This window comes from Mus musculus, chromosome 10 (assembly GCF_000001635.26).
Source record: "Mus musculus strain C57BL/6J chromosome 10, GRCm38.p6 C57BL/6J".
Classification (NCBI taxonomy): domain Eukaryota; kingdom Metazoa; phylum Chordata; class Mammalia; order Rodentia; family Muridae; genus Mus; species Mus musculus.
The window spans coordinates 83,622,256-83,648,094 of record NC_000076.6 but is presented as its reverse complement, the minus strand read 5'-3'; the positions used below and the strand labels follow the sequence as shown (position 1 = coordinate 83,648,094).

Sequence of the window (25,839 nt, the reverse complement as noted above, 5' to 3'; positions counted from 1 at the left end):
GCTTATTTAAATAAATACCTTCATCCTCTAGTATCTCCGGTCCTGAAAAAACTAGAAAGGCTCAAGCTGTTCTTCACAGTCTCTCCTCTTCTTTCGGGTTTCTTCCTTGGCTCCCAAAGTAACTTGTACCTCCCAGATGGAAGTTTGATGAGTTTACCTACATTTCCCCCATCTCTCCCTTGCAGAATAAATCAAAAGGGCTATCGGTGTGTGCCTGTCTTAGGCTCAGTTCTGAATGATTGTCCCCATGTAGAGGAGCAAGGATATGTAAGCAAGCTGTGATAATTAGTATTCCCATTACTTGGGATTTTGTTTTTTGTTGTGTTTTGTTTTGATACAAGGTCTTACTATGTAGCCATAACTGGACTGAAAACTTGCCCTGTAGACCACGCTAGCCTTGAACTTACATCTTGGGTGCTGGGATTACAGATGTGTTGTTATGCTCAGCCTGTTTTGTTTGTTTGTTTGTTTGTTTTGTTTTTTAACTGATTCAACTTTTTAAACAGACTGGCATGTATTGTGCTAATTCTTCGCAGGCTTCCTTATACAGCTCTGGATGTCAGGTGTTTGCTTTGGACCCCAGCCTTTGTTGGAAAGCATTTCAGCCTTCCTCCCCTGTCGTTAGGATCTGAACATAAGCGTGTGGAAATCATAACCACCGTGGTTGTGAATAGGGCTTTCCATTTGCTTTGTACTTGGTGACACGGAAGGTCAAAGACAGACCGTTTCCCTAACCAGTCGTGATGGTGGCAGAGCCAGGCACACAGACATCGCACAGTCTGGAGTTTTGAGGCCTCTAATGGGTGCGCACCATTTCTGAATGGCATAAATGAGTCTGAGACCTGGGCTGCAGTTCTGCTTCTAATTGTCCGGTGTTCTCATCTGCAGAAACTCCACAGAAAACAAGGAACATGGGGCAGATGGTCTTGAAATCGGCGGAATAGTCTAAAATTATATCTCGTCTGTATGGTTTACAATTTTGAGCTTGTGTGTGTGGGGGGGGGGGCGGAAGATGTTTAGAGTCATTGTTACTCCTACCTGACATTCTTTTTAATTTTAAAAAATATTTTTGTCCACAGTAAAGGTTTATTCTTAGACAGTTGGCGTCCCTGCAAAGTGGTAAAGCCCTTACTTAATTCAGACAATTGTCTTGTTGCCTTTCTCGTAAGGAATATTTTTAAGTACTTTTTATTCTTCAATAATTTCCTATACTTATACAGCGTATTAATATCAGATCACCTCCCCATCTTCTCTTTCCAGACACCCCAAAACATGTTCCCCACCCATTTTCCTGTCCTCTTCCCCCCTCAATAACACACAATCTAATTAGTGCTCTCTTCCTATGCATGGGTGTGGGGCCATCCAGTGGAGCCAGGGCAACCTCCCAACAGCCACACCCCCAAAGCAAACTGGCCATCCCTTCCCAGGAGCCACCAACAGCCTGTAGCTTCTCACTAAGGGTAGGGCTCTGGGGCCTCCATCCCAGGCTGCAATGCTGACTGGCATTACCTCATTTACGTGACCGAATTGCTGTGAGTCCACGAGTGGAAGTCACTGGTCCAGTAACAGTATTTCACAATACTCTGCCTCATTCTCTCATCTCCTCTTCTGTGACATTTCCTGACTCTGATACAGATGTGTGCGGATGTGGGCGTGCGGATGTGGAGGTCAGAGGACAGTTTGTGGAAGTCAATTCTCTTAATTACACCATGCAGGTTCCAGGGATTGATTTCAGGTCCTCAGACCTGGGTGACAAGTGCTTTTACAAGCCACAGAGCCACCTGTAGGAAAGTTGTCATTGCTGTTGAGACGAGTCCTCACCCATCAGTGTGACTGCTTCGGGGCTGGGGTGGGTGGGGTGGTAGAAGATAGCTTTAGGAGCCCCTCAGAGCCCGCAGAGCATGGCGGATACTGTTCTTTACACAGCACATGCTGGGCTGCAACTTTCCTCCCTGGAGATCCAGGGGCGTAGAACTGGATACAATGGAAACCATTTCTAGTATTTTATGTGAAAGAATTAGACACAGAAGCAAAGGTCAAGAATTCAGGATTGTCTAACCTGGGCTATGCTGTCATCTCCAGACTTCACCGGAGAGAACAGCTCAGTCAAGTTACAAAGATATTGAAGAAAATCTGAATGAGTTAAGAACCCTTGTGCATGGCGTTGCACTAGTGCCTCTCTTGGGTTATGTGTGGGTTGGTCATGCCTGGTCTGGATCCTCCGTGGTCTGTGCCAGGTGCTGTTCTAAATTCAGTGCATTCTATTCATGCGCACAGTCTTTTGAGACAGGCCATCTAGTAAGATGGAGGAAGGGCAGGGAGATCAGCTGTGTAAGGTAAGGAAACCCAGGCAGCAGGAATAAAGGGGTTGGCTGTTGTGGTGTGGGGGACTGAAGGCAGGCCTTACAGTGCTAGGTAGGCAGGTGCTGTCTCTTGTTTACAAGGTTTTTACACTCTGTTCGTGGCTCTGTGCTTGACCCGGTAAATGAGCAGGCTTCAGGTGTGTCTACGGTCTTAGTTTTGGCTGGGCACCTTCAGATGTCAGCCGATGAGTAAAGCTTCTCCTGAGAAGGACACACACGGACACATGGGGATTTACCTGTCAGGACCCTTGGTTGTGACAACATCCCCTGAGCCACTTCCTCAGCCTTGGGTTACTGTTTAAATTAGCCCTGTTACCTAGCACCTGGCTTTTCCCTGGCCCTATATTGATTCACAAAGAGGAAGAAAAGCTACTGAGACCCAGTGAACTGTTTGTTGGGGGCGGAAGAGTTATGAGGATTGCTTGAGTAGCCTGTTTACACAGGGCTTGCTCAGGAACACAAAAGCTTTTGTATTTGAGCTGGAGTGCTCCAGCAAGTGCTGAATAGTCACTGACCAGCCTTAGTCACAACCGTTCATTTCCTCTTCTTCAGCGTGCAGGGTTGCACGTTGCGCTGCAGAACTAGTCCGCGTGCGTGCAGTCTTTCTGCTGACCTCTGGGACAGGAGTAGAGGGTGTAGAGACGTCTCCCTGCTGTGTGTGAGCCTCTGCCTTGCTGGGCAGGCTCTGTTAGCTGCTGGAAACATGACTATCAACTAGATAGGCATAGCTGTCCTTGACTGGCTCACAGTCTGTTCCTGGGGCAGATAAGCAGCTGTTCCAAGACAGTGTGAGTCCTGCTGTAATAGATAGGGACAGGGGCACAGCTCGGAGTCCCTCAGAGCATGCGCTCATCCTGTATGCAGAACGATTCCCCGCTAAGGTGGGGATGCAGCTCTTGCAGTTTTTGGTGTTGTGCTTTGTGCTTTGATTCTTTGGAAGTTGGCATAACGGAAACAGAGAAATGAAAGACTTGGTTCTGAGATCACGCAGCGGCCTAGCTGGGAACAGTCCTCTCAGCAATCAGGCCTTTCTTTCTCCCAGTGAGATGCCTCCAAACATGCGGAGTGGTTTTGTAAGGCTTCATTGTGGAGAGAGTTCATCCTATAACTTTCTGTATAACACATTTTCCATTTAGTAAACTTGGATCTATTTAGATGTCTCTCTGCCTAACCCAAATTAGGGGGATAAAAATCTTTGTCTAACGTACATTTTAAAGAAGCAAATTATGAGTGCTATTGAAATTGGACGCTTAAACAATCGTGTGTTGTGAGAACGTAGGACCTGTTTGAATAGGTAACACCCGGATGTTTAAGGTAAAGGAAGGCCAGCGGAGCTTAGGCCAGGCCCACAGTGCTTGGTCTTGTTTGCCTGACTGCAGAGCTTCCTGAGACTGTGGGATAGGTCAAACCACGAGCCTGCCACTGTTACCTTGAGCTTTCATTCACCCTCTCTGAGCTTTCCTGTGCATGAGCTGTGTGCTGCCGAATGATGGTACTGTCTCTGCAAACAGCACACAGCAGTGTTGGGCCTTTTCATGAGACTTTGAGCAGCTGGCATGCCTGTCCTGACCCTCACTCCTATATAGGTCAGGGCATCCCCACTCTCCGCCCATACATTTGAGCAGAGAGCATGCTGACGAATGTGTGCAGCAAAGCAGTCCCTCAGTAGCTGGCCGTTCTTTGCCAGGGGTGATCTAGTTAAATCCAATGCCCAGAAGATTAAAACAAGGCAAGTTACCATGATGCAGTTCCCTGGCAGTTGCTGTCTGTGAGAGATAGAATGTGGAGGGCTTAAAAAGAGTCTGACTCGGGTGTGCTGTGTCTTGAGCTGGCACACACAGAACACACCTGCTGATGAAACGCTTGCCACTGGTGACCACACTGTCCTTGCAGTGGACCTGGATTTATATGTCAACCCCTCTACTTCCCAGCCCTGGGAGCCTTAGTTGTCTGTGTCATAACCGAGAAGCAGCTCTTTATCTGATTGGTCTTGGTGACTGTCTTGACTGTTAACTGATGTAGAAGGATCCAGTGCTTTGTCCAGGTTGGGGACGAGGGCACCTTTCTCTGGGCAGGTGGCCCTGGGCTGTATCAGGAAGTACCTAAGCCTGAGCCTAAGAGGGAGCAGTAAGCATTCCTCTATAGTTTCTGCATGAGCTCCTGTCCTGACTTCTCTCAGTGTGCACTGTAGCTTATAGGCAGCAGAAAGGAAGCTCGAACAGCGTTGAATACATTTCATAGCTGCCCTGAGCCTCAGCTTCATCCCCTGTAAAGTGAGGTTAATGTAACTACGGTATCTGATTATGAAGTTGTTTCATTAGAAAACGTGACAAATGTTCTGTGCCCGTCAGTGTCTGATGCAAGGAATTCCGCTGGAGTTCTTCCTGCTGTCCTTGAGGAAGACAATTGTGTAAGCCTTCTCTTTTTAGCCATGTCTCATCTTTAATTTATACCTTAGAGTGTTAAGAGAAAAAAAATAGGATTCAACTAAGTGGACAAGTCATATTTAAAAAAAAAAAATACCTGCAGTCCAGTTGTATCACTTCTTACGTTCCCAGGCATGCTAGTTATAATAAGAAAAGTATTTGAACTTTGTAGACTTTGGTGGGACCCTGCAGCATTGGGTACGGAAACACTCGACACCTGTACTGTTGGATGACACTCCTTAGAGAAGCACATGGCTGTAGTGTTAAGATGGAGCCAACTGGTTAAACACTGGGCTCCAGCTATGAGCACCAGAGATCATTGTCTCCATAATAAATGCCATCTCTCATCACCACTCCCTGCAGACTCCCAGCAGGCTCAGCCCAGGCTGATCCTGGAGTCACTTTCCTGGGCAGTAACTCTCAGTCCTCTGAATGGTGTTTCAGCACATGCTGGCCAAGAACAAGAAGACAAATCAGACAAATGATGAATGCAGCTCACCCATTTTTAACAACCAAAAAGTCATACTTTGAAGAGATGCCATAAAGAATTTAGAGTCATCATCTTTACCTTCTGGTTGTTATTGCTAATGGGTTCTGAAATCTAGTGGGCCATAGCCATGATGTTTATTTACAAACAGATGGAGGGAGTGGGAAAATTTGTGCACATTCTACTTGAAATGCGTTGTTTAGTGCAGCTGCTGTCTGCACCCTGGTGCCGGAGCATTTCCTGTTCTGGATTTGAATTTTAGGAACTCCTCTGGAATGAGGGTTCGTGCTGTATGAACGATTGTCCTCACAGAGAACTGAGGGGAAAGTTGTCTTATACCCCGGGCTTGTTGCTTGTAGTTCTCATTCACAGAGCATTCAAGCACCCACTCAGGAAAACTCGGGGCAAAGAAGGGTACTCACACTGCGATGAAGCCCCCAGTTTGTGGAGCCAAGGTAGACCTAGTGATGAGAAGGGAAGACCCCAGTGCCCAGGCTTTTACTCCTGTCCTTGGGAGGGTCTGGTACCACCAGGTGGTGGGTGGCCCAGCAGCAGGGAGGCCTCAGGGGTGTCGGGACATAGTAGCCAGGCAGACCACTTTCTAACCTCTATTTTAGCTTAGATGGGTTAGAAGAAGGAATTGAAATCCATTTGCAAGAAAATAATGAACAGTAATGAATTGTTTGCAAACACTCTGTGTACGACCTCACTAGTGTGTCCTATGTCCTCTTTGTCGGTTATTTACTGAGCTCCTGTTGTTGCGAATTCACGGATGTGAGTGGATCTCTATTATGTGATGCCTTGACCCTGGGTCACACACCACCCAGTATATAAAGATTTCAGTAGTGCTCAGGGTGTGCCTAGCACCGTGTATGACAGGGCAGGAAATACACTTTAGTTACTGTAGGTGCTCAGCTGCCCTCAGAAGAGAGTTCCTCCTAGAGAAGGGACCAGCATAATGTTTGCTGTTTGAGTTTTATGCCAAGAGCTTCTGTCACTGGGCCAGGACATTTGCAATTCCTGATCATGAGCTTAAAAGCTCTACACAACACACACACACACACACACACACACACACATACACACACACACACACACACACACACACACACACCTCAATCTTTCTCTCTCATACACACAGCACTCTCTGTCTCTCTGTCTGTCTCTCACGCACACGCACACACCACCACCACCACCATGGAAGTTGACTGTGTTATTTATCTTAAGAGGAAACAGTGGCAGTCTGCAGGATGCCCTGGACTGCAGACCCCAAGCTGCTGGTTGAGGCTGAGTGGTGAAGCCCATGCTGCTGGGTGATCATACCTGGTCCACAGTAGGGTCCTGTGTTCCCTGCGAGGACTTGAAAAGAGAGGCCGTCTCTCCTGATACTGTTAATGCGTGGATGCGTGTGTAGGTAGGCACAGAAGTCAGCATAGGTGGCTGTGTTTCCATCTCCATAGTTCCTTCTGCTGGTGCTCGGGGTGAGACCCGGGGCCTTAAGTGCTAGCAGGTACTATACACTGAGCCACAAGCCCCGCCCTAGGCATGGGCTTTCTTCTCTGGTCCTGAGGAAGTGTAGCCTCCTGCACCTGGTAGAAAGAATGAGCTCCAGACACTTTCCCTCCCAGGTCCAGGCGGTTCCTGTGCTGTCTGTCTGTCCCTCCTTCATAACTGTTGCTGACAGTGAAGACTGACCCTTCGTCTTTGCCTGCAGGCGCGCTCCTTGCTGAGTGTATTTGAAGAAGATGCTGGCACCCTCACAGATTACACCAACCAGCTGCTGCAGGCCATGCAGCGTGTCTATGGCGCACAGGTATGACACCCACTCTTCCCTTGAAGTTAGAAAAATCTCATGTAAAATAATTTTGAGATAAAATCAATCGTTAGCTGAGAAGGTGGCTTAGTGAAGACCTGAATTGGAACCCCAGAATGCGTATTACAAAGCTAGGCACAGTATCGTGCTAGTGTCTTTCCAACGCTGGAGGATAGAGACAGGCAGACCCCTAGAGCGTATTGGCCAGTCACCCTAGGCTCATCTGTGAGTTTCTGAGACTATGTCTCAGGAAGGTAGGACAAGAGAGGACAAATGAGACTGACCCCTGGCCTCCATATACATGTTCACATTTGTGTATGTGGGCCCCTATACATGAACATGTATACATATCAGAACTGGGTTTTTTCCGGATTTTCGAGACAGAGTTTCTCTATGTAGCCCTGGCTGTCCTGGAACTCACTTTGTAGACCAGGCTGGCCTCGAACTCAGAAATCTGCCTGCCTCTGCCTCCCAAGTGCTGGGGTTAAAGGTGTGCACCACCACTGCCCAGTGGGTTTGGGTTTTTTGTTTTGTTTTTTTGTTTGTTTGTTTGTTTTTTTACTTTTCTTCACCTCCAAACCAAACCAAGGATAGTTAGGTTACCCTTGTTTGAGAAAGTGCTGGGATCTTTCTGTAACTAGAATCAGGAGGGGACCTACATAACTGCTTTTAATTGTCTTTTTAATCCAATCCCAAAGGGAAACATGGAGCCTCCACATTTATGAATGTGTGGGCTCAGTGTCTCGACGCTCTTTGTCTTTCTCATAATTAGGCAGTCTTGGATGTCAGCGTGGGCGGGTAGGAATGGCTTTCCAAGGCTTCCCTCTGAAGATGGGGTAGCCTCTTTGTTTTGAGGAACAAATGGCTTGGCTTGAAAACCCATGAGAATAAATTGCTGCGTAGCAAGAGCAGAGCTTTTTATGAACAAGAACTGCCACATTCATCACGTTCCAAGGGACAAGTGAGTCACTTGTGTATAGAATTGTTACTCGTGGAGTGTTAGTGACAGTGGATGGCCTTCATCGCTGCTGCTGACGTACATCTGTGTGTGCTCACATTTCTTCTGCTCACCGATGACATGAAGGGCATGAGTACCACAGGCAGAGGTGTGGGGCTCTTCATGATCCTGCAGAGTGGGACCAGCCAGACAGCTCAGAGGGTCAAGGCACCTGCCACCAAGCATGACAGCCTGAGCTCCATCCCCAGAACTGATAGGGCAGAAGGAGAGAGCCAACTTCACACACGAGCCTGAGCTCTGGGCCATTCCTAACCTCCAATTGTAGCTGGTCGGCCAGAAGCTCCAGAAGCCTGGCACCTACAACTGTCCTAAAAGTCAGGACAGTTTTGCAGGATTGGGCCTTTAGCTTGTGGGACCCTCTGGGCTCTGCAGGTGTTGTGGATACAGCGAGAGAAACAGTTTCAGTGTCTTTCCAGTTCAGTGGGATGATAAAAAGCTCAGAGCCGATGGCCAGTTTGCTATTCCTCTCTAGTGCCTCCCACAAAGCTCTCCACAGTGCAGGTGACGGTGGGGAGGTGAGCACCTGCAACTGGTACAGTTCTATATGGATGCCGAACCCAGACTTACCTTGGCTCAGGGCCTGGCCACTGCGCGCGCGCGCGCGCGCGCACACACACACACACACACGCACACACACACACACTCACTCACCAATGCACTTTAAAAATACAATTGTATATAGTCATTAGGCCTTATTCACCATGAGAAGAAGCCCCAGTCTTTACTCTTCGAGAGCTAGCTTTGGTTAGGAGACAGACGGTTACTACCAAACGCCTGGAGGCCAGGGAGAAGGCCACCCGCCCCAGGAGAGTTGTGCTGTGTCTAAGTTAGCTTTCTGTTACTGTGACAAGATACCCAAGAAAATCAGCTTACAAGGTGAGCTGGGCTATCTGGCTCAGCACTTCCGTTCAGTACATGTGCATTTGGGCCTGTGGTGAGGGAGTCCGTGGTGCTGTATAGAGCCTGGGGGAGAGAGCTGCACACCTGACAGTAGCCAAGAGATAGAGGAAGGCCTGGCACACTCCAAGGACCTAACTTCCTTCACTAGACCCAAGTTCTTTTTTTTTTTTTTTTTTTTTGGTTTTTCGAGACAGGGTTTCTCTGTGTAGCCCTGGCTGTCCTGGAACTCACTCTGTAGACCAGGCTAGCCTCGAACTCAGAAATCCGCCTGCCTCTGTCTCCCAAATGCTGGGATTAAAGGTGTGCGCCACCATGCCTGGCTCAAGACCCAAGTTCTTAAAGGAGTGCCACAAGCTGGTAACTAACCTCTGGGGTCCTCTGAGACCCAAGCTGTGGCAGGTGGGTCTCCAAAAGGAGAGTGACTACAGTAGTTGTGACTTGTTTAGTTGATGGTTACACAGTGCACACTGTAATAAAGTGTCAGTGTTACCTGTGAATATGTAAGAAGACATAATGGGGGGAGACAGACAGACAGACAGACAGGCAGGCAGACACTGAGACTGTCTAGACCCTTGACTTCAGCCCCAGGAGAGAACACAGAAAGTCAGAGGCACAAGGATGTGTGTATGCTGACTGCGTGTGGTGGTGTGGACTGTATCATTGTCTTTTTGGTTTCCTAAGACAGTCTTATGTGGTCTAGGCTGGCCTGGAACTCAGTTTGTAGCTGATCAACCCTTGATCCTCCTGCCTCTGCCTCCCGAGCGCTGGGGTTACAGACATGCGCCACTATCCCCAGCTCACAGTTTTCCCTTGAAGCACTAGGTCTGAGGGTTTATGAGGCCCTGAAGTAAGAGAAGAGTCTTTCTGAAAGTTAGAGCCAGAGGTCAGGGCCAGAGATAGAGACTTACAAGAGTCACTTAGTAATTAGAACGTGTGTTCAGCTAGGTGTGGTGGGCCTCTGTGAGTTTAAGGCCAGCCTGATCTACATAGTGAGTTCCAGGCCAGCCAGGGATATATAGTGAGACTCTGTCTCAAAAATAAATAGATTGTTGTGGGGCTAGGAATTGAACCTAGGGCCTCGAGGCCTAGGCAAGTGCTCTGCTACTGAGCCGCGTTCTCAAACCATGCAGGTAGTTTTAGTGTTGTGAAGAGTTACGTTCTTGATTGTGTAATCTTGAGTGCTCATTTGTTTTGATAAGCATTTCAGTTGGGAAAATATGACGACTTTCTCAGATTTTATTTCATTACTTATATTGAATGTTTTTCTATTTTCCTTTGAATATTCCAAGTTTAATACAAAAAGGAAAAAACATTTACTTGCTATTTAGTAACCGAGTACAACGATCCTGTCTCCTGTTCAGTGCTTTCAAGTCCCAACACTTAAGTGGCTCTATGTCCCCCAGTCCCTGGAGCCTCTGCCCTGCCTTCGCATGTCTGTCACAACCATTTGCTGAAGAGTCAAAACACTTCCTTACACATTTTTTTTCTTCTGAGCCAGAAAACTACTTTGTGCCAAAGCTAAGTAGGTCTTGCATTCTGAGAGGCTGGAACTCAGCTTCCAACTCAGCACATGACTATCATGTGGGCTGTCGACTGGCCAGCGCCCTCCTCCCTGGCTACCGCTGCAGAACTGCAAACGCCCTAGAGACAGCTGGCCGGCAGCAGCTTCCTGATTCACACAGGCAGGGCTGTGGCTTTTCAGGTTTATTGGAAAGGCTGGGGTGTATTTTGCTTGCCTTGAGATGTGTATATTTTAAGCTAGTAATCTTTTTCTATGTTTTCATCCTGGCCACCCTGCCACCCCGGTTTTCTTGGTTTTGTTTCATGTTAGTCCTTAAATATTTTACATTTAGATATATTGAATTATATTAGTAGAGTTTGATATGTACATGTATGTATGTATGTATGTATGTATATATTGGTTTGTTGTTTGTTTTAGGAAGACATAGTTTTGTTATTTTGTTTTGTTTTTTGTTTTCTATTTTACTATTACATTTTAAAAGCAATTTATGTGGCCGGTGAGACACAGGTATTTTTAATCAGCCTGCTCTGGTGAGTGTCCTCTGGGCTTAGTTTAGAAGGAGGAAGACCAAGAAAAAGTAGAGAAGGTAAAATTAAAGTTGCTGTCTCAGAATAGAAGCTAGAAATTTTGACTGGGAACTGGGACAAGAGTCTCTCTGGAGAGAAGCACTTTACGGTATGTGAACACACAGAATCACTTAGAGAAAGCCCGGGGTGTCTGGGAACATGACGAGGGATCTGAAGTTAGTGCTGATGGTAATATGACCTCAAAGATAAAATAAAGACTGGGCATTTAACAGACAGAACGAGCTGTCAAATATTGAATTTATAAACAATGCCCTTTTTGTCTTTACCAGCACTAGTTATGTCATAGAAGTAAGTTATGTGCTGGCCGTCTATAAATGTAATACATTTATATCTTACCTTCTGTCCTATAAGTTGATGTGGCTTCTAGCTGGCAAAAACAAAGGAGTTTGATAAAATATTGAAAGGTGCAGTTCTGTAGATGAGAGTTTGTAGGGGTTTGTATTCAGGTCCTAACACATTAGTTTGATAATTCCAAGATTAGGGAGATTTCTATTAAACCATTTCTGATCTACCCAGTAGAACAGAGTGCATTCTCTGAAGGCTAGGACACAAGTTATCTAACTGAGTTACAGACTCTGTGTAAATACAGTCAGTGTCTGTACATGTGGTGTAGTAATGTTGACCTTACTGCTGCTGTGTTCCCACAAAGAACAAGACAGTGAAAGAGAAGTAGAGAGGGTTCCGAAGCAGACCCTCTACTTTGGCTGGTTTGAGGGAGCTTTTAGATTTTATTTGGCTTAACCGCTGGAATGAGCCTGTGACTTAGCAAGGGGGTTGTTTGGTATCTCCGGGCACCAGTTCGTGTGGCCCTGTTTTGTCTTTTAGCTGCCAGAAGAGCCATTGCCCAGGCTCGGAGCAAAGTGAGCCCCATTGTGGCTGTTCACCACCGAGAAGGTGAGCCCCCTGCGTCACTAACAGAGCAAAAGCTTGTTTAGGGCTCTCTGCTGCTTTCAGACCACCGGACAAGTAAGTTCAAGGTGCCTGGGGGGCCTGAGCAAGAACACAAAGATATATATGCAGTTAAGTTGGCACAGATTTTGCATTCAATAGATTTGATAGGATACTTGCTTTAAATCCACGTTTCTGATAATTCTTCCTTTCCAAAGTTAGAGTTGTTTTATTTGTTTAATGTTGGACTTACTCAGGCTTAGGAGAGAGCTGCTTAGCTCCTTCTCTCAGCTGTCATACTGAGATATGGACCAGGGGAGTGATGGCTCTGACTGTGGTCAGGAAGGCTGCCTGCTGTTGCCGGGGGTTAGTTAGTAAAGTCAGCAGTTCTTACAGCCCACCTTTCTCCTCTAGTGGAAGACAAGCCACTCTGGTTGTTGGTCTGGGAACAGTGTTTTAATAACTTAAAGTTTAAAAAATATTTCTCTCTCTCTCTCTCTCTCTCTCTCTCTCTGTGTGTGTGTGTGTGTGTGTGAGAGAGAGAGAGAGAGAGAGAGAGAGAGACACTGTAGACACTGTGTCCAGTCTGCCATCAGGGTAGCCCGGGCTGGACTGGAGGGAAGGAAGCTTAGCCAGGCGAGAGTGAGTGCAATGCACACACCCAGGAAGAGCTTCAGAGAACTAGTTTGTTTATTGGAGGGGTGATAAGCCAGGTATCTGTGCCCCTGGGGAGGTGGCCAGGATCTCTAGGGGCGAGGATTGTGTGGCTGTGTGCCGTTGGCCAGGGCAGAGGTGTTAGAAGATATTTCTTCTACATAATCAGGGGGGCGTAGGGTACGGTGGGTGGGGTGGGGTGGGGGTTGGGATCTTATAAGGTCAAACAAGGAGTGAAGCCTGGTAATTTACTGTCAGGGTAGTAAATTCTTACTAGGGTTGATCTGAGGGGGCTGCCTTTGTAGAACCAGGTTGGGAGGTGGGGAGGGAGGCAACTCCTGCCATCCTCAAGTTTGAGGTATTTGGGGTTGAAGCTCTGTTGACCCTTCCTCTGGAATCCTTGGCCATTATGGTCCCACATGGGTGTGTTCTGTTGTGTGTGTGATGTGTGTTAGTGTGTGTGCTGTGTGTCAGTGTGTATGTTTGTGTTATGTGTGATGTGTGTGTGATGTTGTATATATGTGGTTTGAGTGTATATGTGTGTACATACATATGTGTGGGTGTCCCTGGAGACCAGGAGAGGGTGTTAGATCTCCTGGAGCTGGAGTTATAAGAGGTTGAGAGCCACTGCCATGGGCGCTGGGAACCAAACTCCAGAGCTTTGCAAGAGCAGCAAGTGCTCTTCCCTGCTGACCTCTCTCCTGCCCTGGTGGATCTCTTCTGAGTGACAGCCGTGGTTACCGTGGTTACCGTGGGCTTGTTCACTTCCTCTCAGCAAAGCCGGCAGTCCAGCCACATCTCTGCTCTTTTCTGTTTGGGGATTTTCCTTCATCTTTCTGTTTGTTGACACAGGGTCTCACTGTGCAGCCCTGAGCAGCCTGGAATGAAGTTGTGCACCCCCACAGCCAGCTCTGAGGCTGTTCTTCACCAAACCTGAGGAGCATAGACATAGTACATCCCAAACATCTGAAAACTGTGGGCCCTAAAATCCCTTTTTAGATGTGGAAACAGTATAATCTCAAGCTGAGGCCAAGATAGGAGAGAAGGGGAGTAAAGTTATTTAAACACAGCAATGTTCTCGGGCAGGAGAGGTGGCTCAGCAGGTGAAGGTATTTACCACCAAGCCTGATGACCAGAGTTTAATTCCCTGGTGAAAGAAAAGAACTGACTCCCAAAAGCTGTCTTTAACTTCCACATGCTTGCACACACACACCAAATAAATGTTAAAAGAAATATTCTTTAGATGACAATAGATAGTTTATAGGTAGGTAGGTAGGTAGGTAGATAGATAGATAAAAGGTAGGTAGGAAGGTAGATAGATGGTTTATAGATAGTTTACGGATAGACAGATAATAGACAATAGATGGAGAGAGAGAGGAGAGAGGAGAGAGAGAGAGATATTAAGCTGAACAAGGTCCCATTCCTTTGGGCAGCAGTGAGAGCAGCAGGCATCCATGGTGTGAGCTTGTGACAGCCAAGGGGGAGACTGTAGGAGGCAGACAGGGTTCTTCTATACCTTAGACACACACAAGTGTCACACACCTAAGTGTCACACACCTGTAGGAGGCAGACAGGGATTCTCTATCCCTTACACACACAAGTGTCACACACCAGGCCAGGCACCTCCTGCACATTATCTCATTTAGTTTTCCTAATTAAAGATTATTATATGGTAAAGAATCTAAGACTCAGAGAAGTTGTGTAGATTGCCTCAGGCCACACAGTCGACGAGTGGCAGAACCAGAAAAGCCTGAAGTCACTCCTGTGTGTGGTGCTGTGTTCTTGACACGCTGGTCTCCATTGACAAACTGGTCAGCCCCAGTTAAGGCTTTGCCTTTCAGAGGCTTTTCCTGTCCATATAGAACAGCGTGGTTTCTGAGCCCGATAACTCTTTAGTTGTTGGAGGTGGGGCTCAGTTTTTAAACCTAGAGTGACTTTCCTCCTTTCATTAGTTTTAAATCCAGATTATTTTAATTAGTACATTTCAGGGTCCTGACAGTCAGACAGGTTTATTTACCTGCCTGAGACTGAGAAGCTGGTTGCAGCTTCAGCTGTGAGGGGCAGAGCTGTGAGGTCTAGGGAGGCAGCTGTACAGAGCCTAGCCATTGGCTGCTCTGCATGCGGGCTCCGCAGTGCTTCAGCCTGCAGCTCCCGAAGCCTTTGTGGCATCAAAAGGCCACTTTGATTCATCCTCAGCACAGGGTTAACCAGTGACCTTAGCCTCAACAGGCCAGAACCCCAGTCCTGGCTGCTTTTCTGTGACTGTGGATGCCGGCAAGATAAGTCACTGTGAGTTTTCTTCAGTCCTTGGGTTGTCAGCAGCAGAGTTGCTGCTATAGAACACGAGATGAGCCCCAGCAGCATCCTCTGGGACACAGCAACAGTGATGGCCTCTCCACCTCATCTGCCTTGGGGCCTGTCTGGTGCTTGGCACACAGCCTTCGCTCCTGGCAACGCCTAGTCTTCTGGCACACCCTCTTCCTCTGGAGCAAGCCCTTTCCTAGCCTTCCCTCAACCCCCTCCCATAATTCTGTCTTCTTCCATGGAACTGTTCTGTCTTAAGTCTTTCTGCTCTCTGGAATGCTCTCTGAGCCCTCCCTGAGTGGTGTGCATTTGCCCCTGGGCATGGTCACCAGCGATGGCTGGCCAGGGCCTGAGTCTCCTTTGCAACTATGCTCTTCTTGATTCCCAGTGACTTGCCTACTGCCACCGTGTAAGGCGAGTTTTCGGGATTTTCTGAGAGGCAGTGGTTCTCCCAGGAAGGCTTCCTGGCTTCATTCTTTCTTTGTCTTGCAGCCTTCCTCCTCCCCATCCCAGGATGCATCTCCTGTGGCTCCCAGTGGCCACTAGCAAAGCTGAACCCCCTGAAGAAGCACCGTGAGCGCAGAAAGCTGCAGGCCAGCCATCCCGCCAGTGTGTCTCTGGCTGTTCTCCGGTGTGCCAGGCGGTCTTCACAGCTCACCGCTCTGTGCTCAGGATCCCCTTTGACCCTTCACTGACCTCATAGCCAACAGAGTGCCTCTAACTACACTCCTTCCCACCCTTTCTCTCTTCCTAGCCAGAGCGCCCTTGTGTGCCTAGTGGCCTGTGCACTTAGTAGTCTGAACACGGAAGGGGTGATGAGGGCTTTCATTGTCCCACAGTCTGCCAGCCCCAGGCGCATGCCTTTCTCATGCCCAGCATGGGACTGGGTGCAGGTCTTCTCCACCTGGAAGCTGCCATCTAGCTGGACCCTGATCATCAGATACCCATGCTCCTCCTCACTCCCGAGCTGAGGCCTGGCTCTTCTGGCGTCTCTGGCTTCCTCCCTACACCCACACTTTGGCCTCGGCTGTGGTTTGGTATCTCATTAAGGCTCTCACATCATCTCCTTACCAGCCCATCAGTTCTCCCCTCCATCCCTGCCTCTTCCACTTGAGCCACAGGGGACCCCGCCTCCACACACTCATCCGCTCACCCCATGCCTGCTTCCCATGGCTCCTCGGAAGGTCAGCGCCATCTGTCAGCATGTTGGCCACCCTCTTCTCCACTGTGGGTCGTGGGGACTAGCGTGAATGTGCCTCTCAGTCTCTTGACTTTAGGCCACATCTCTAGCGTTTGGATCAGACCTCTAAGCTCATGGCTGTCTGTGACTGACCCCAGGTGGATTTCCCCCACCTCAGTCTGAGCCTCAGCCTTCATAGCTGCCATGGTCGGTGCTGTCCACTGAGGCTCTTGGTGATTTCAGGTGAGCTGTAAGCCTCTCTGGTATGGTAAGGTAAGCATTCCCTTGCCAGAAGGCAAGCTTGCCCATCAGGCTTGCTAGCCCCTTGTCTCGGTCTTGTCACCTAACCAAGAGGTTCTTTAACATAGGAGGAGCTGTCTGCAAACCCTTTGTCAGCTTGTCTTTTTTTCTTATGCTGGAGATCAGACCTGATGCTAACCATGCGCTCTGCCACCAGTTTGTCTTTTAAGGATTAATGTGAAGTAGCCGAGTGTAGATAGCGGCCCAAGAGCTGTTGCAGGACCATGAAAAGAAAGACATGTCAAATTTGTAGCTCAGAGGTGGAGCCTTGCCTAACTGTGAGGCCCTGGGTTCCAGTACACCGGAGAAACATATTTGTTTGCACATGCATGTGTGCGCGTGCGCATACACACACACACACACACACACACACACACACACACACAGCATGATGTTACTCTCAGAACTCCAATAGAATCTAAATTCTGGGCCACCTTTCTTGCTGTCTTGCTCCCAGGAAAGAGTGAGCTTTGTGTTCCTAACAAGAGACCTACTGCTTGCATGTCGACTGAATATTGGCCGAGCTCCCACTTTCACAGGTTTTGTTAGTTCCCAGGGTGTAGGTCCATTAGCCAAGACTGGCAGAGTGTCACAAAGCCTTCGTGCAGTGGGGACACTTCCTGCTGTGCTCAATTCTGGGCAGGCAGGCTTTATGTGAGTGCTTGCTTCCAGGAGGGGAGAGGGTTGAGACCAGGAGGGGTGGGGGTGAGACCAGGATGGGTGGGGGGTGAGACCAGGAGGGGTGGGGGTGAGACTAGGAGTGGAGGTAGATGAGGCCAGGAAGACCAGGAATGTGTGATCTTTAAGCCATAGGGAGCAGGAGGCCAGCCTGAGCTTCAGTGAGATGCTGAAGGGAAAGAGGAGATTGTGGAAAACAGTGTGGAGTTTAGAATTGGACAGACCTGAACTCATGGCCTTGTCATGCCACCAACTAGCTGAGTGACACTGGACAAGCCTCTTTGTGCTTCAGTCTCTGCTTCATCTGTCAAGTTTTTCACCATTCAGACCTGTCCTGTAGAGGGGCTGCGGCAGTGAGTTAGTTAGCAGTCAAGAAAGAGTGTTCAAATCCCAACCCCCAGGCAGATGCCATTCTCCGACAAGTTCATCTTACTGGAAGCAAGGGCCTTTTTGTGTAACTCTCTCTTCAGAGCATCACTGCTGTAGATGGTGGATCAGTCACTTTTCCTTGGGCTCTGTATTTTACTGCCATTTGTGATAGAGCCCTATATAGTTAGACAGTAGTTTTTGCTCACAGTTGGACTGCAGGTATTGTTTTTGTTTTTGTTTTTTGAGAAAGGGCATCTCTTAATATCCCTGGCTGGTCTAGAACTCACTCTGTAGACCAGGCTGGCCTCAAACTCAGAAATCTGCCTGCCTCTGCCTCCCAGGTTCTGGGATTAAAGGCGTGCGCCACCACTGCCCGGTTAGGTATTGTTTTAAACTTAGAGTTTAGATTCATCTTTTGACCTGTTCATATACTTGTTTATCAAACATGCTGAATGGCTTCTATGTGCTAAGAGCTATTGCCTGTCCCTTTGTAAACAAAGGATACAGTCCTGTGTGTTTGTTCACCTGCTTCCTTGGCCCTGTGACTGCTACTTGTGGTCAGTTCCAAAGGAGAAGGACACGGAGGGCAGGAGAAGGTAGCTAAAGTCAGGGCCATGTGTGGGACTTTATTCTGGGAAGGAGGGAGAGAGCCACATAGGCTCCGTAGGGCAGATGGAAGTAGCTGGGGAGTATAGACTGTTCTGTTGAGAAGGTCCCAGAAGATGGGTTTGGACTCTGGTAGGTCAGGCAGGACACCCATGGAAAGTAAAACAGAGCAAAGTCCCATTGAGTGCAGGACTTGACCTTGAAGGACTTGCAGCCCCAAGGAAAGAATGCAGAAGCCAAGACCATGAAAGTTGCCTGGCGGCCTGTTCCTGCTGGGACACACCCTGTGCTCTGGCACAGCTTCAGGAGTAACCCCGAGATGGTGAGCACTTGGACAGAGCCTAGAAGCAAGAGTCATGCTCGAGGTCCTCCGCATTGGGAGGAGAGGTCGGTGAGGTCAGGCTGGAGGATGCAGGATCAGGAACAGGCTGGACCAGCATCAGAGCCTTGCTGGATGGTGCATCTCCTCGGGCAGAGCTCCCTCTGGTCACCTGGAGCTGGGGGGTGCTATGCTTCTGCCACAGACGTCACTGGTGCCAGGCCACACCCTTCCCATGGCCCTTCAGGAGCTGCGTGGCTGTGGCTTCTGCTCTGCTGCTCTTGCTCCAGCCACCGTCCACAGGCAGCTCCTGAGAGCTACTCCCCAGTGTTGGGTCCTCTTTCTGGAAAGCTGCGTTTCCAGCTGGCTGGCTCCCTGCTTCCTGGAGGGTTTGCTTCATTAGGCATCCCCTCCTCTTGGCACACCCAGGTTTCTCCTCTGCAGCCTCCGTCATGCATGTAACCGATGCTCTGCTGACCCTTCCCTCCTACATCTCAGAGGGCTGGGACTGTGCCTGCATCCCTTTGCTTTACTGACTGAATAGGAAGGGGCAGTTGGTTAAGGGCCTTACTTGTTCTAAAGCAAGCTCCAAAGCTTGGCTTTGCCTCTGTGTGGCCCTCTGAGTGTTGCCTAGACACGGTATGGTGGTGCAAACCGATAAGCCCAGTAGGCTGAGCCAGGAGGCTCTTGAGTTCCAGGAGAGCCTGGGCTACAAGTGAGACCCTGTCTAGAAGGGAAAACCAATCACTGCCCAGGCGCCCATGCTCTTTGTCAGGGCTGCTCTGAGGTGGCCCGTGTCAGTGACACTGACAAAGCTGACCTGCTCTGCTCTGCTCTTCTCCCACAGAATGAAATGTGCCTGGCCACTCAGCAGCTTTCCAGGCAGCTGCTGGCATATGAAAAACAGGTAACTTGACAGTGGCTGTGCACTACAGTACAGTGCCCAGGAACCTAAGAGGCCACTTACAGGGTCTCCAGAGGCACCCTGCAGAAAGGGTCCCTGTCTCCTCCTTCCACCTTCCTTGTCTCTCTTCCTTTCTTCTCTGCCAGGGTTTTTTCCTTTTATCTTTTACCACTGATAAGTTATAACTGGGATAATACTGAAACCTCCATGAGGATCCTTCAAACTAATCAACTACTCAGAGGGTTCCTGGGCTTCAGAAAGGCCAAGCCACTCAGTACCAGCCACCCAGACAGAACCCTAGAGATCCCATCCTGTTCAGACAAATGGCATGGCCCGGGCGGGGTGTTGGCACACTTCTCAGACAGACTGCCTCTGCTGTGCCCCTGGGAGAAAAAAGGCAGAGGTGCCTGCATCAGGGTTGGGCTGAGTTTCCTGCATGCCTTTAACATCCCGATTTTTAACTCTCTTTATTCTAGAATTTTGCACTGGGCAAAGGCGATGAAGAAGTAATTTCAACACTACATTATTTTTCCAAAGTGATGGATGAGGTAAGATCTGGAAATTTTCTTTATGAACTTTCTTTTATCTGGTTTGACCCTTGTGCATTTTACAATACCTGAGATTTCTGAGGCTCATTCCATAACAGAGGAGGTTTTAACACTGTAATTGTGATTTGGAGGGAAAATAAACCACAAGGACTTTCAAGCATTCAGTTTCCTGGTTTCTCAGCCTGCCTTGGTGTGTCTCCCTCTATAGCTAGATAGCTTCAAACAATAGGAGTTCATTGTCTTGAAGCTTTGGAAGTCAGAAGACCATGCCAAGTAACCCCCAGGCCACACTCCTGTGGCATAGATCGAGTCCTTCCTTCCCTCTTGGCTCCTGGTGGCTTCTGCTTGACTCGGCCTGTGGCAAGTCACAGACATCTGTGACTTAACATGGTCTTCCTTGCCCTCATCTGTCTGTGTCTTTTGTTATAAAGACACTGTCGCTAAGCTCAGGGTCCACCAGGACATTCATGGTTCTTTCCTTGTCCTGGTTACATTTGCCGAGACCCCGTTTCCACAAGCTCTCATGTTCTGGGTTCTGGATGGTTGTGTATTTTGAGGGGGATGCAATTCAACACATTACAAAAGATTACATACACATTTTATTATATTTGTGGGAAACCATGGTTTTAGGAAATTGCATAAATCTTAGTTGTAAAAACCGTAAGTGAGCTGGGGATGTGGCCCAGTGGTACAATATCTGCCTAGCATGTGCAAGGCCCTGGGTTTAATTCAGCACTGTTTAAAATAAAAACCCTCAGAGCTCCAGTACTGCTGGTACCAAGAGACCCTTCTGCAATACTGGAAGTATAATAAACTCCAGCTTTTAAAGACTGAGCAGTGTGACTGCCGTAGGAAACGTGGAGAATGCAGGAAAGAGCGTGCAGCGACCAGGCCCTGAGCCAGGGTAAGTCTGGGTTCGGCATCCATATAGAACTGTACCAGTTGCAGGTGCTCACCTCCCCACCGTCACCTGCACTGTGGAGAGCTTTGTGGGAGGCACTAGAGAGGAATAGCAAACTGGCCATCGGCTCTGAGCTTTTTATTGTCCCATTGAACCGAGGGGGAAAGACACAGAAACTGTTTCTCTGGCTGTATCCACAACACCTGCAGAGCCCATAGGGTCCCACAAGCTAAAGGCCCAATCCTGCAAAACTGTCCTGACTTTTAGGACAGTTGTAAGTGCCAGGCTTCTGGAGCTTCTGGCCGACTAGCTAAAATTGGAGGTTAGGAATTTGTGGGAATGGCCCATAGCTCAGGCTTGCTGTGGTTACCAACTATGTTAAGATATCACAAAGTACACAATGACCAGCTGAACGCAATGACACATTGGCAAGGTGTAGGGAGGGACACAGAGCTTCCGACTCTCTAGGGACACAAGTGCCAGGGTTCAGCAGTCCGGAAGCTCCTCCTCTCTTAGATAAACCAATCTAGAAGCTTCTTCACAGACATGCCTAGAGCTTTATTTCCACAACGATTACAACCCTGTCAAACTGGTAGTCATGATTGACCATCATGCTTTTCACTCCTCTTGTGGGATCTCTTTAAAGTATGTCAACAGATCAGTGAGATGGTCCCATGGGTAAGGGCATGCCACTAGACCTGACATGGAGCTCAGCCCCAAAGCCACGTGGTAGAAGGAGAGAACTGACTCCATAGGTACGCTGGTGCGCACACGCGCGAGCATACACACACACACACACACACACACACACACACACACGTAAAAAATATGTTGAACGGTATAGAATCTATTTTAAAATGTAATTACAGAGCAGCAAAATAATGTTTGAGGTGTGAAGAATTTTTTTATTTACTCAATTTTATGATTATTAATTGTGAGTAAATAACTCGGGGAGGCAGTGAGATGCCTCCCCCAAGTCCCACATGTCCATAGGTAGAAGAGAGTTCCTGAGGGGACCAGGCTGGTTGTCAGAAGAGAGGCTAGGGCACCCAGCCTACAGTTGCTACTCACTGCCTTCTGGGAGGTAGTGTGGATCTCTTGATGGGCGTGAGTCATGGGTAGTGTCAAGGGGCCTGTAGGGTCGGAGTTCACACAAGCCTCCGGATGTCTAAGCTGCTCCAAATGGGTCAAGGTATGAGAAGAGTCGCTTCTGAGTTAGTTTCTCTCTCCATACTAGAATCAGGCAAATTTAAAGATGAGCCAGCTAACCCTGGAAGGAGAATGACTGAGCAGGCAGGAGGGGTGCATATGGCGCGTTTAATAGAATGTCTTGGAATGAGATCTTTCTTGTGACTCTGAGTTCCTTCCTTAGACATCATTGGCCTGTGCACCTCTCATGTCACACAAAAGGCAGACGACACGAATCCCACCTTTAGGAAGAGAAAGGTCAGGCAGGAGGAGTCTGGCATGATCATGTTCCTGCTTACTTAGTGCCTGCCTGAGCCCAGAGTCACCTTAGTAGGAGTGCTTGTTGATGTTCAGTTAGCTGTCGAGGAAAGCATTAAGTTTCTTACTGTGATCATTCTAGGAAAAACCCCAGCCCTCCAGCCCCAGTGGCACTTAGCAGTATGGCTGTCTTCTTGCATTCCTCTCAGAAGAAAGTTGCCACCCTTCAGCTGGGCTGAGATATAGACATTAATGGTGCTTGCAGACCTGGCAAAGGGTTTGGCCATAGCCCTTTAACCTGTGAGCCCAGAGGGCAAACCCTGTAGGATAGGTGCATTATGCACAGGGTACTGGTACTCATGCAGTCTCACTGTTGAATACAGCCTTGCCGACTGCTGACTCCAAACATGACCTTGAGTTACTTGCCCCTAGTCACCTTCCTAGGGACAGTCCCTTCCACTGGCCATCACTGGTGCCCAGTCTGTAGATTGTGAAGTTTGGGCAGCAGTGTGTATTGGGCTGAGGAAAAAGATGGATTTCACTCCTAGCCATGGTTTCATCCCCTGTCCAGTTATTTGTGATCTGAATTTAGAGAGTTGTTTGCCTTGAGTCAAATGAGGATGGCAAATAACCTCCAGTTCACAGGGCAAGGGAAGCTCATGGCATACACGATGGGAAGCTGGCACACAGAAGGCACCATCCTCTGTCTCCTCCGAGGATCTACTGGTCCTCTGCTGGGCTTGAGGTTGGGCCAACCCTAACCAGTTCCCGGCAGGCTGGTTTTTCTGGTGTGGCCATCGCCCTTGTGAGCGAGGTTGCTGACAGGCCTGGTGAGGTGGCAAACCACAGAGTCCTGCCAGGAGCCTGCAGTCAGTGCCAGCCAATTCGCTGTGTGGACTCTGGGAGGGTGCCGCCTGGTCTGAGAATACAGAGAGCAAAAACGACCGACTGAGCCAGAGACGCCTTGAGCAAGCCTCACTGATACTACAGTCGGGAGCCCTGCCTTCATCAACATGCTTCCAGGCCTGTCTCATTTCGTGTGCTAGGGCGTGTGTTGAGGACATCCAGGTGGGCCCCTTGGGCACACAGGAGCGTCTGTGGTGGTCTCCTGCTGAAGTGCAGCCATATCGGTACCAATGTGTGTAATTTTCTCAACTCAGTGCTTTTGCTTTCAGCTCAATGGTCTCCACACAGAGCTGGCCAAGCAACTGGCAGACACTATGGTTCTCCCTGTTATACAGTTTCGAGAGAAGGATCTCACAGGTAAAGTAGCAGGTGCAATGCAGTTACCTTCTGAAGGTTCACCTACCCACCCGTAATTCTTACTGCATCCACTCCTTTCAACACGAGGCTGTGGAGCATGCTTTTAAAGCAGTTTCATTCAGCAAACTTTCTTGATTCTGTACGTTCCTGGTTCAACAGAGGGAGGCCACGGGCAAACAAAACAGATCAAACAGATCAAACAAAATCATGCTGCAGAAGGGATGGCCACGGGCTGGAGAAAGCACTCCAGAGGCCTCCTGGGTGTGGGTGGTCTGAGCTGGAGTCTGAGTGCACTGTAGATGTTGGCAGGTGGCTAGGGATGCCAGGGTGGGGGCAGCTGTTCCTGAGAAGGATGGGCACGGGGACTGTGAGGTGGAAGCTTGGAGAGAGGAGGATGGGCGGTGCCAGGCGCTCCCTGTGGAGGCTGAGGGCAGGGCAGACGCGAGCACTGGGCGCCTGGGGTACACCTGTGAGCACAGTCCTGTGAAGCCCATGCTTAGTGCTGAGTGAGGAAGTCTAATAAGTGGTCCCCTCCCTCCTGAGTAGCCTTCTGAGTGGATTCAGTTCTTAAACTGAAGGAGAACTGTACCATAAGTTTAGATGTATTTGAAATCAGAAGTAGTCCAAATGAAGAGTAAAAATTCATTGTCTGGAGAAAAATTGGTAATAGTGAATCAAAATGCTCTAATTTCATTTATTACTTAGACAGTAAAGAATTGTGTATGGTTATTGAAACAATAGAGATTAGCATGACCCCTGTGCAAAGACATGAGAATTTGTGAAACATTCCATATTAGAAAAAAGAAAAACATACAAACACACAAAAAATTGTATTTGAGAAAACTGACTAAAAGCAAACAAAACCAAAAAGTACAACCTTAATTTAAAATACACATACACACATACTATTAGGCTGAAGAAATGGCTCAGTGGTTAAGTACACTGGCTGCTTTTGCAAAAGACCCAGTTGGTTCCCAGGACCCAAATGGTGGCCTACAACTGTCTGTGACTCTAGTTCCCGAGATCCGACACTGCCTTCTGGCCTCCATGGGCACCAGGCATGCACATGGTACACAGACATGTTCATAAAAGATAATAACCTTAATTTAAAATATATGTAATCTTACGTTCTCTTCTAGGTAGAGAAGCTATAGTAAATGTATGGGCAAATACTAAAAATGGAATTCCCGCTGGCTCTCCTTGTGTCACCTGAGGTTGTGACAATGATTGCACTGCTTTAAGCCCCGCCCAGTGCCCCTTTGACAATCCTAATATTTCATAACTAAAAAGTACAAAGTAATGAACTGGTTTGATGGTGCGCACCTGCCGTCCCAGCGCCTGCGAGACATAGTCAGGAAGATGAGCCGCTCATGGTCATCCTCGGCCACAGACCAAGCATGAGGCCAGCCTAGGTTACATGAGACGTACCCCAAAAAAGTCAAAAGGGAAAAAGAAGTAATGTATGTGGCAGACTGCAGGTCTGTGTCCTGTGTGTCTGGGAGCAGAGGGGAGGGGTGCACAGCCTAGACTCAGCAAGTCCAGCAGCCCTTGTGACAGTGGCCTTCCTGACCAACTTCTGAGACCTACAATCTTGAGTTTACAGTTGCTTACAGTGGCCATTCTTTTGCAAAGGAGAATAAAAATGTTCAATTAGTAATAAAAACAAACATTTCTTATCTATGAAAACCTAATCAAATCACCCTGTTATCATGACTCAAAGACAGAAACTTGAAGCATTTGGCCCCAGCCAAATGTAAATCCAGTTGCAGTCTGCTTACATAGTGCCTTAGCATACACCTTACTGCCTGTTTAATTTTAAATTTGTTTGAATTTATATATGGATGCTTTTCCTGATTGTATATATGTGTGCCTGGGGTCTCCAGAGTCAGAAAAGGGCACCTGATGCCCTGGAACTGGAGTTACAGATATTGTGAACCTCCTGTCTAGGTGCTAGGAACCAAGCCTGAACGAGCCCTCTAAAAGAGCAGTAAGCGCTTTGAGCCACTGAGCTGTCTCTCCAGTTCCATAAATGTTTGGCTTAAGCTGGCCTTGAACTCATGATCCTCCTGCCTCCACCTCATATCATCAGCATCCACCACAGCCAGCTTTACTGCCTTTCATTCATCTTTGCCCCAGTGGAAGTACACCTGAGGAGAGCACGGGACACTATCAAGCTGTTGGAAGACAGCTCTACTCTAATTGGAGTAAAAGCAGAAAGAATGGAAATGTGGGAAGGAAGGGGAGAGCAGCCCAGCCCCAGGGAGAGTGAGACCAGCATAGAAGCTGTAGTGTCCTCTTGTGTGGATTATGTCAGGAAGGTGGGAATTGTCACTCCTTCAGGGTCTCTTCTATGTTCTGTGTTC

The 25,839-nt window shown here is 48.3% G+C and overlaps 1 protein-coding gene across 10 annotated transcripts in view; it reads left to right on the top strand.

Moving 5' to 3' along the window:
- Positions 1-25,839, top strand: part of Appl2 (adaptor protein, phosphotyrosine interaction, PH domain and leucine zipper containing 2) — a 48,845-nt gene that overhangs the window by 783 nt on the left and 22,223 nt on the right. For 3 of the 10 annotated variants that reach the window (XR_380384.4, NM_145220.2, XM_006513509.4), the window contains exons 2-5: positions 6,991-7,089; positions 19,262-19,321; positions 19,795-19,866; positions 23,389-23,476. Coding sequence is in view for 9 of the 10 variants with exons in the window: in NM_145220.2 (NP_660255.1) it covers positions 6,991-7,089; positions 19,262-19,321; positions 19,795-19,866; positions 23,389-23,476 (319 nt within the window). In the remaining variant the exon portion in view is untranslated. Of the gene's footprint in view, positions 1-6,990; positions 7,090-9,170; positions 11,205-11,914; positions 12,011-17,151; positions 18,418-19,261; positions 19,322-19,794; positions 19,867-20,624; positions 20,771-23,388; positions 23,477-25,839 lie in introns of those variants that run through there. The other 7 variants (XM_017313895.2, XM_006513510.3, XM_006513511.4 and 4 more) reach the window with 6 other exon arrangements.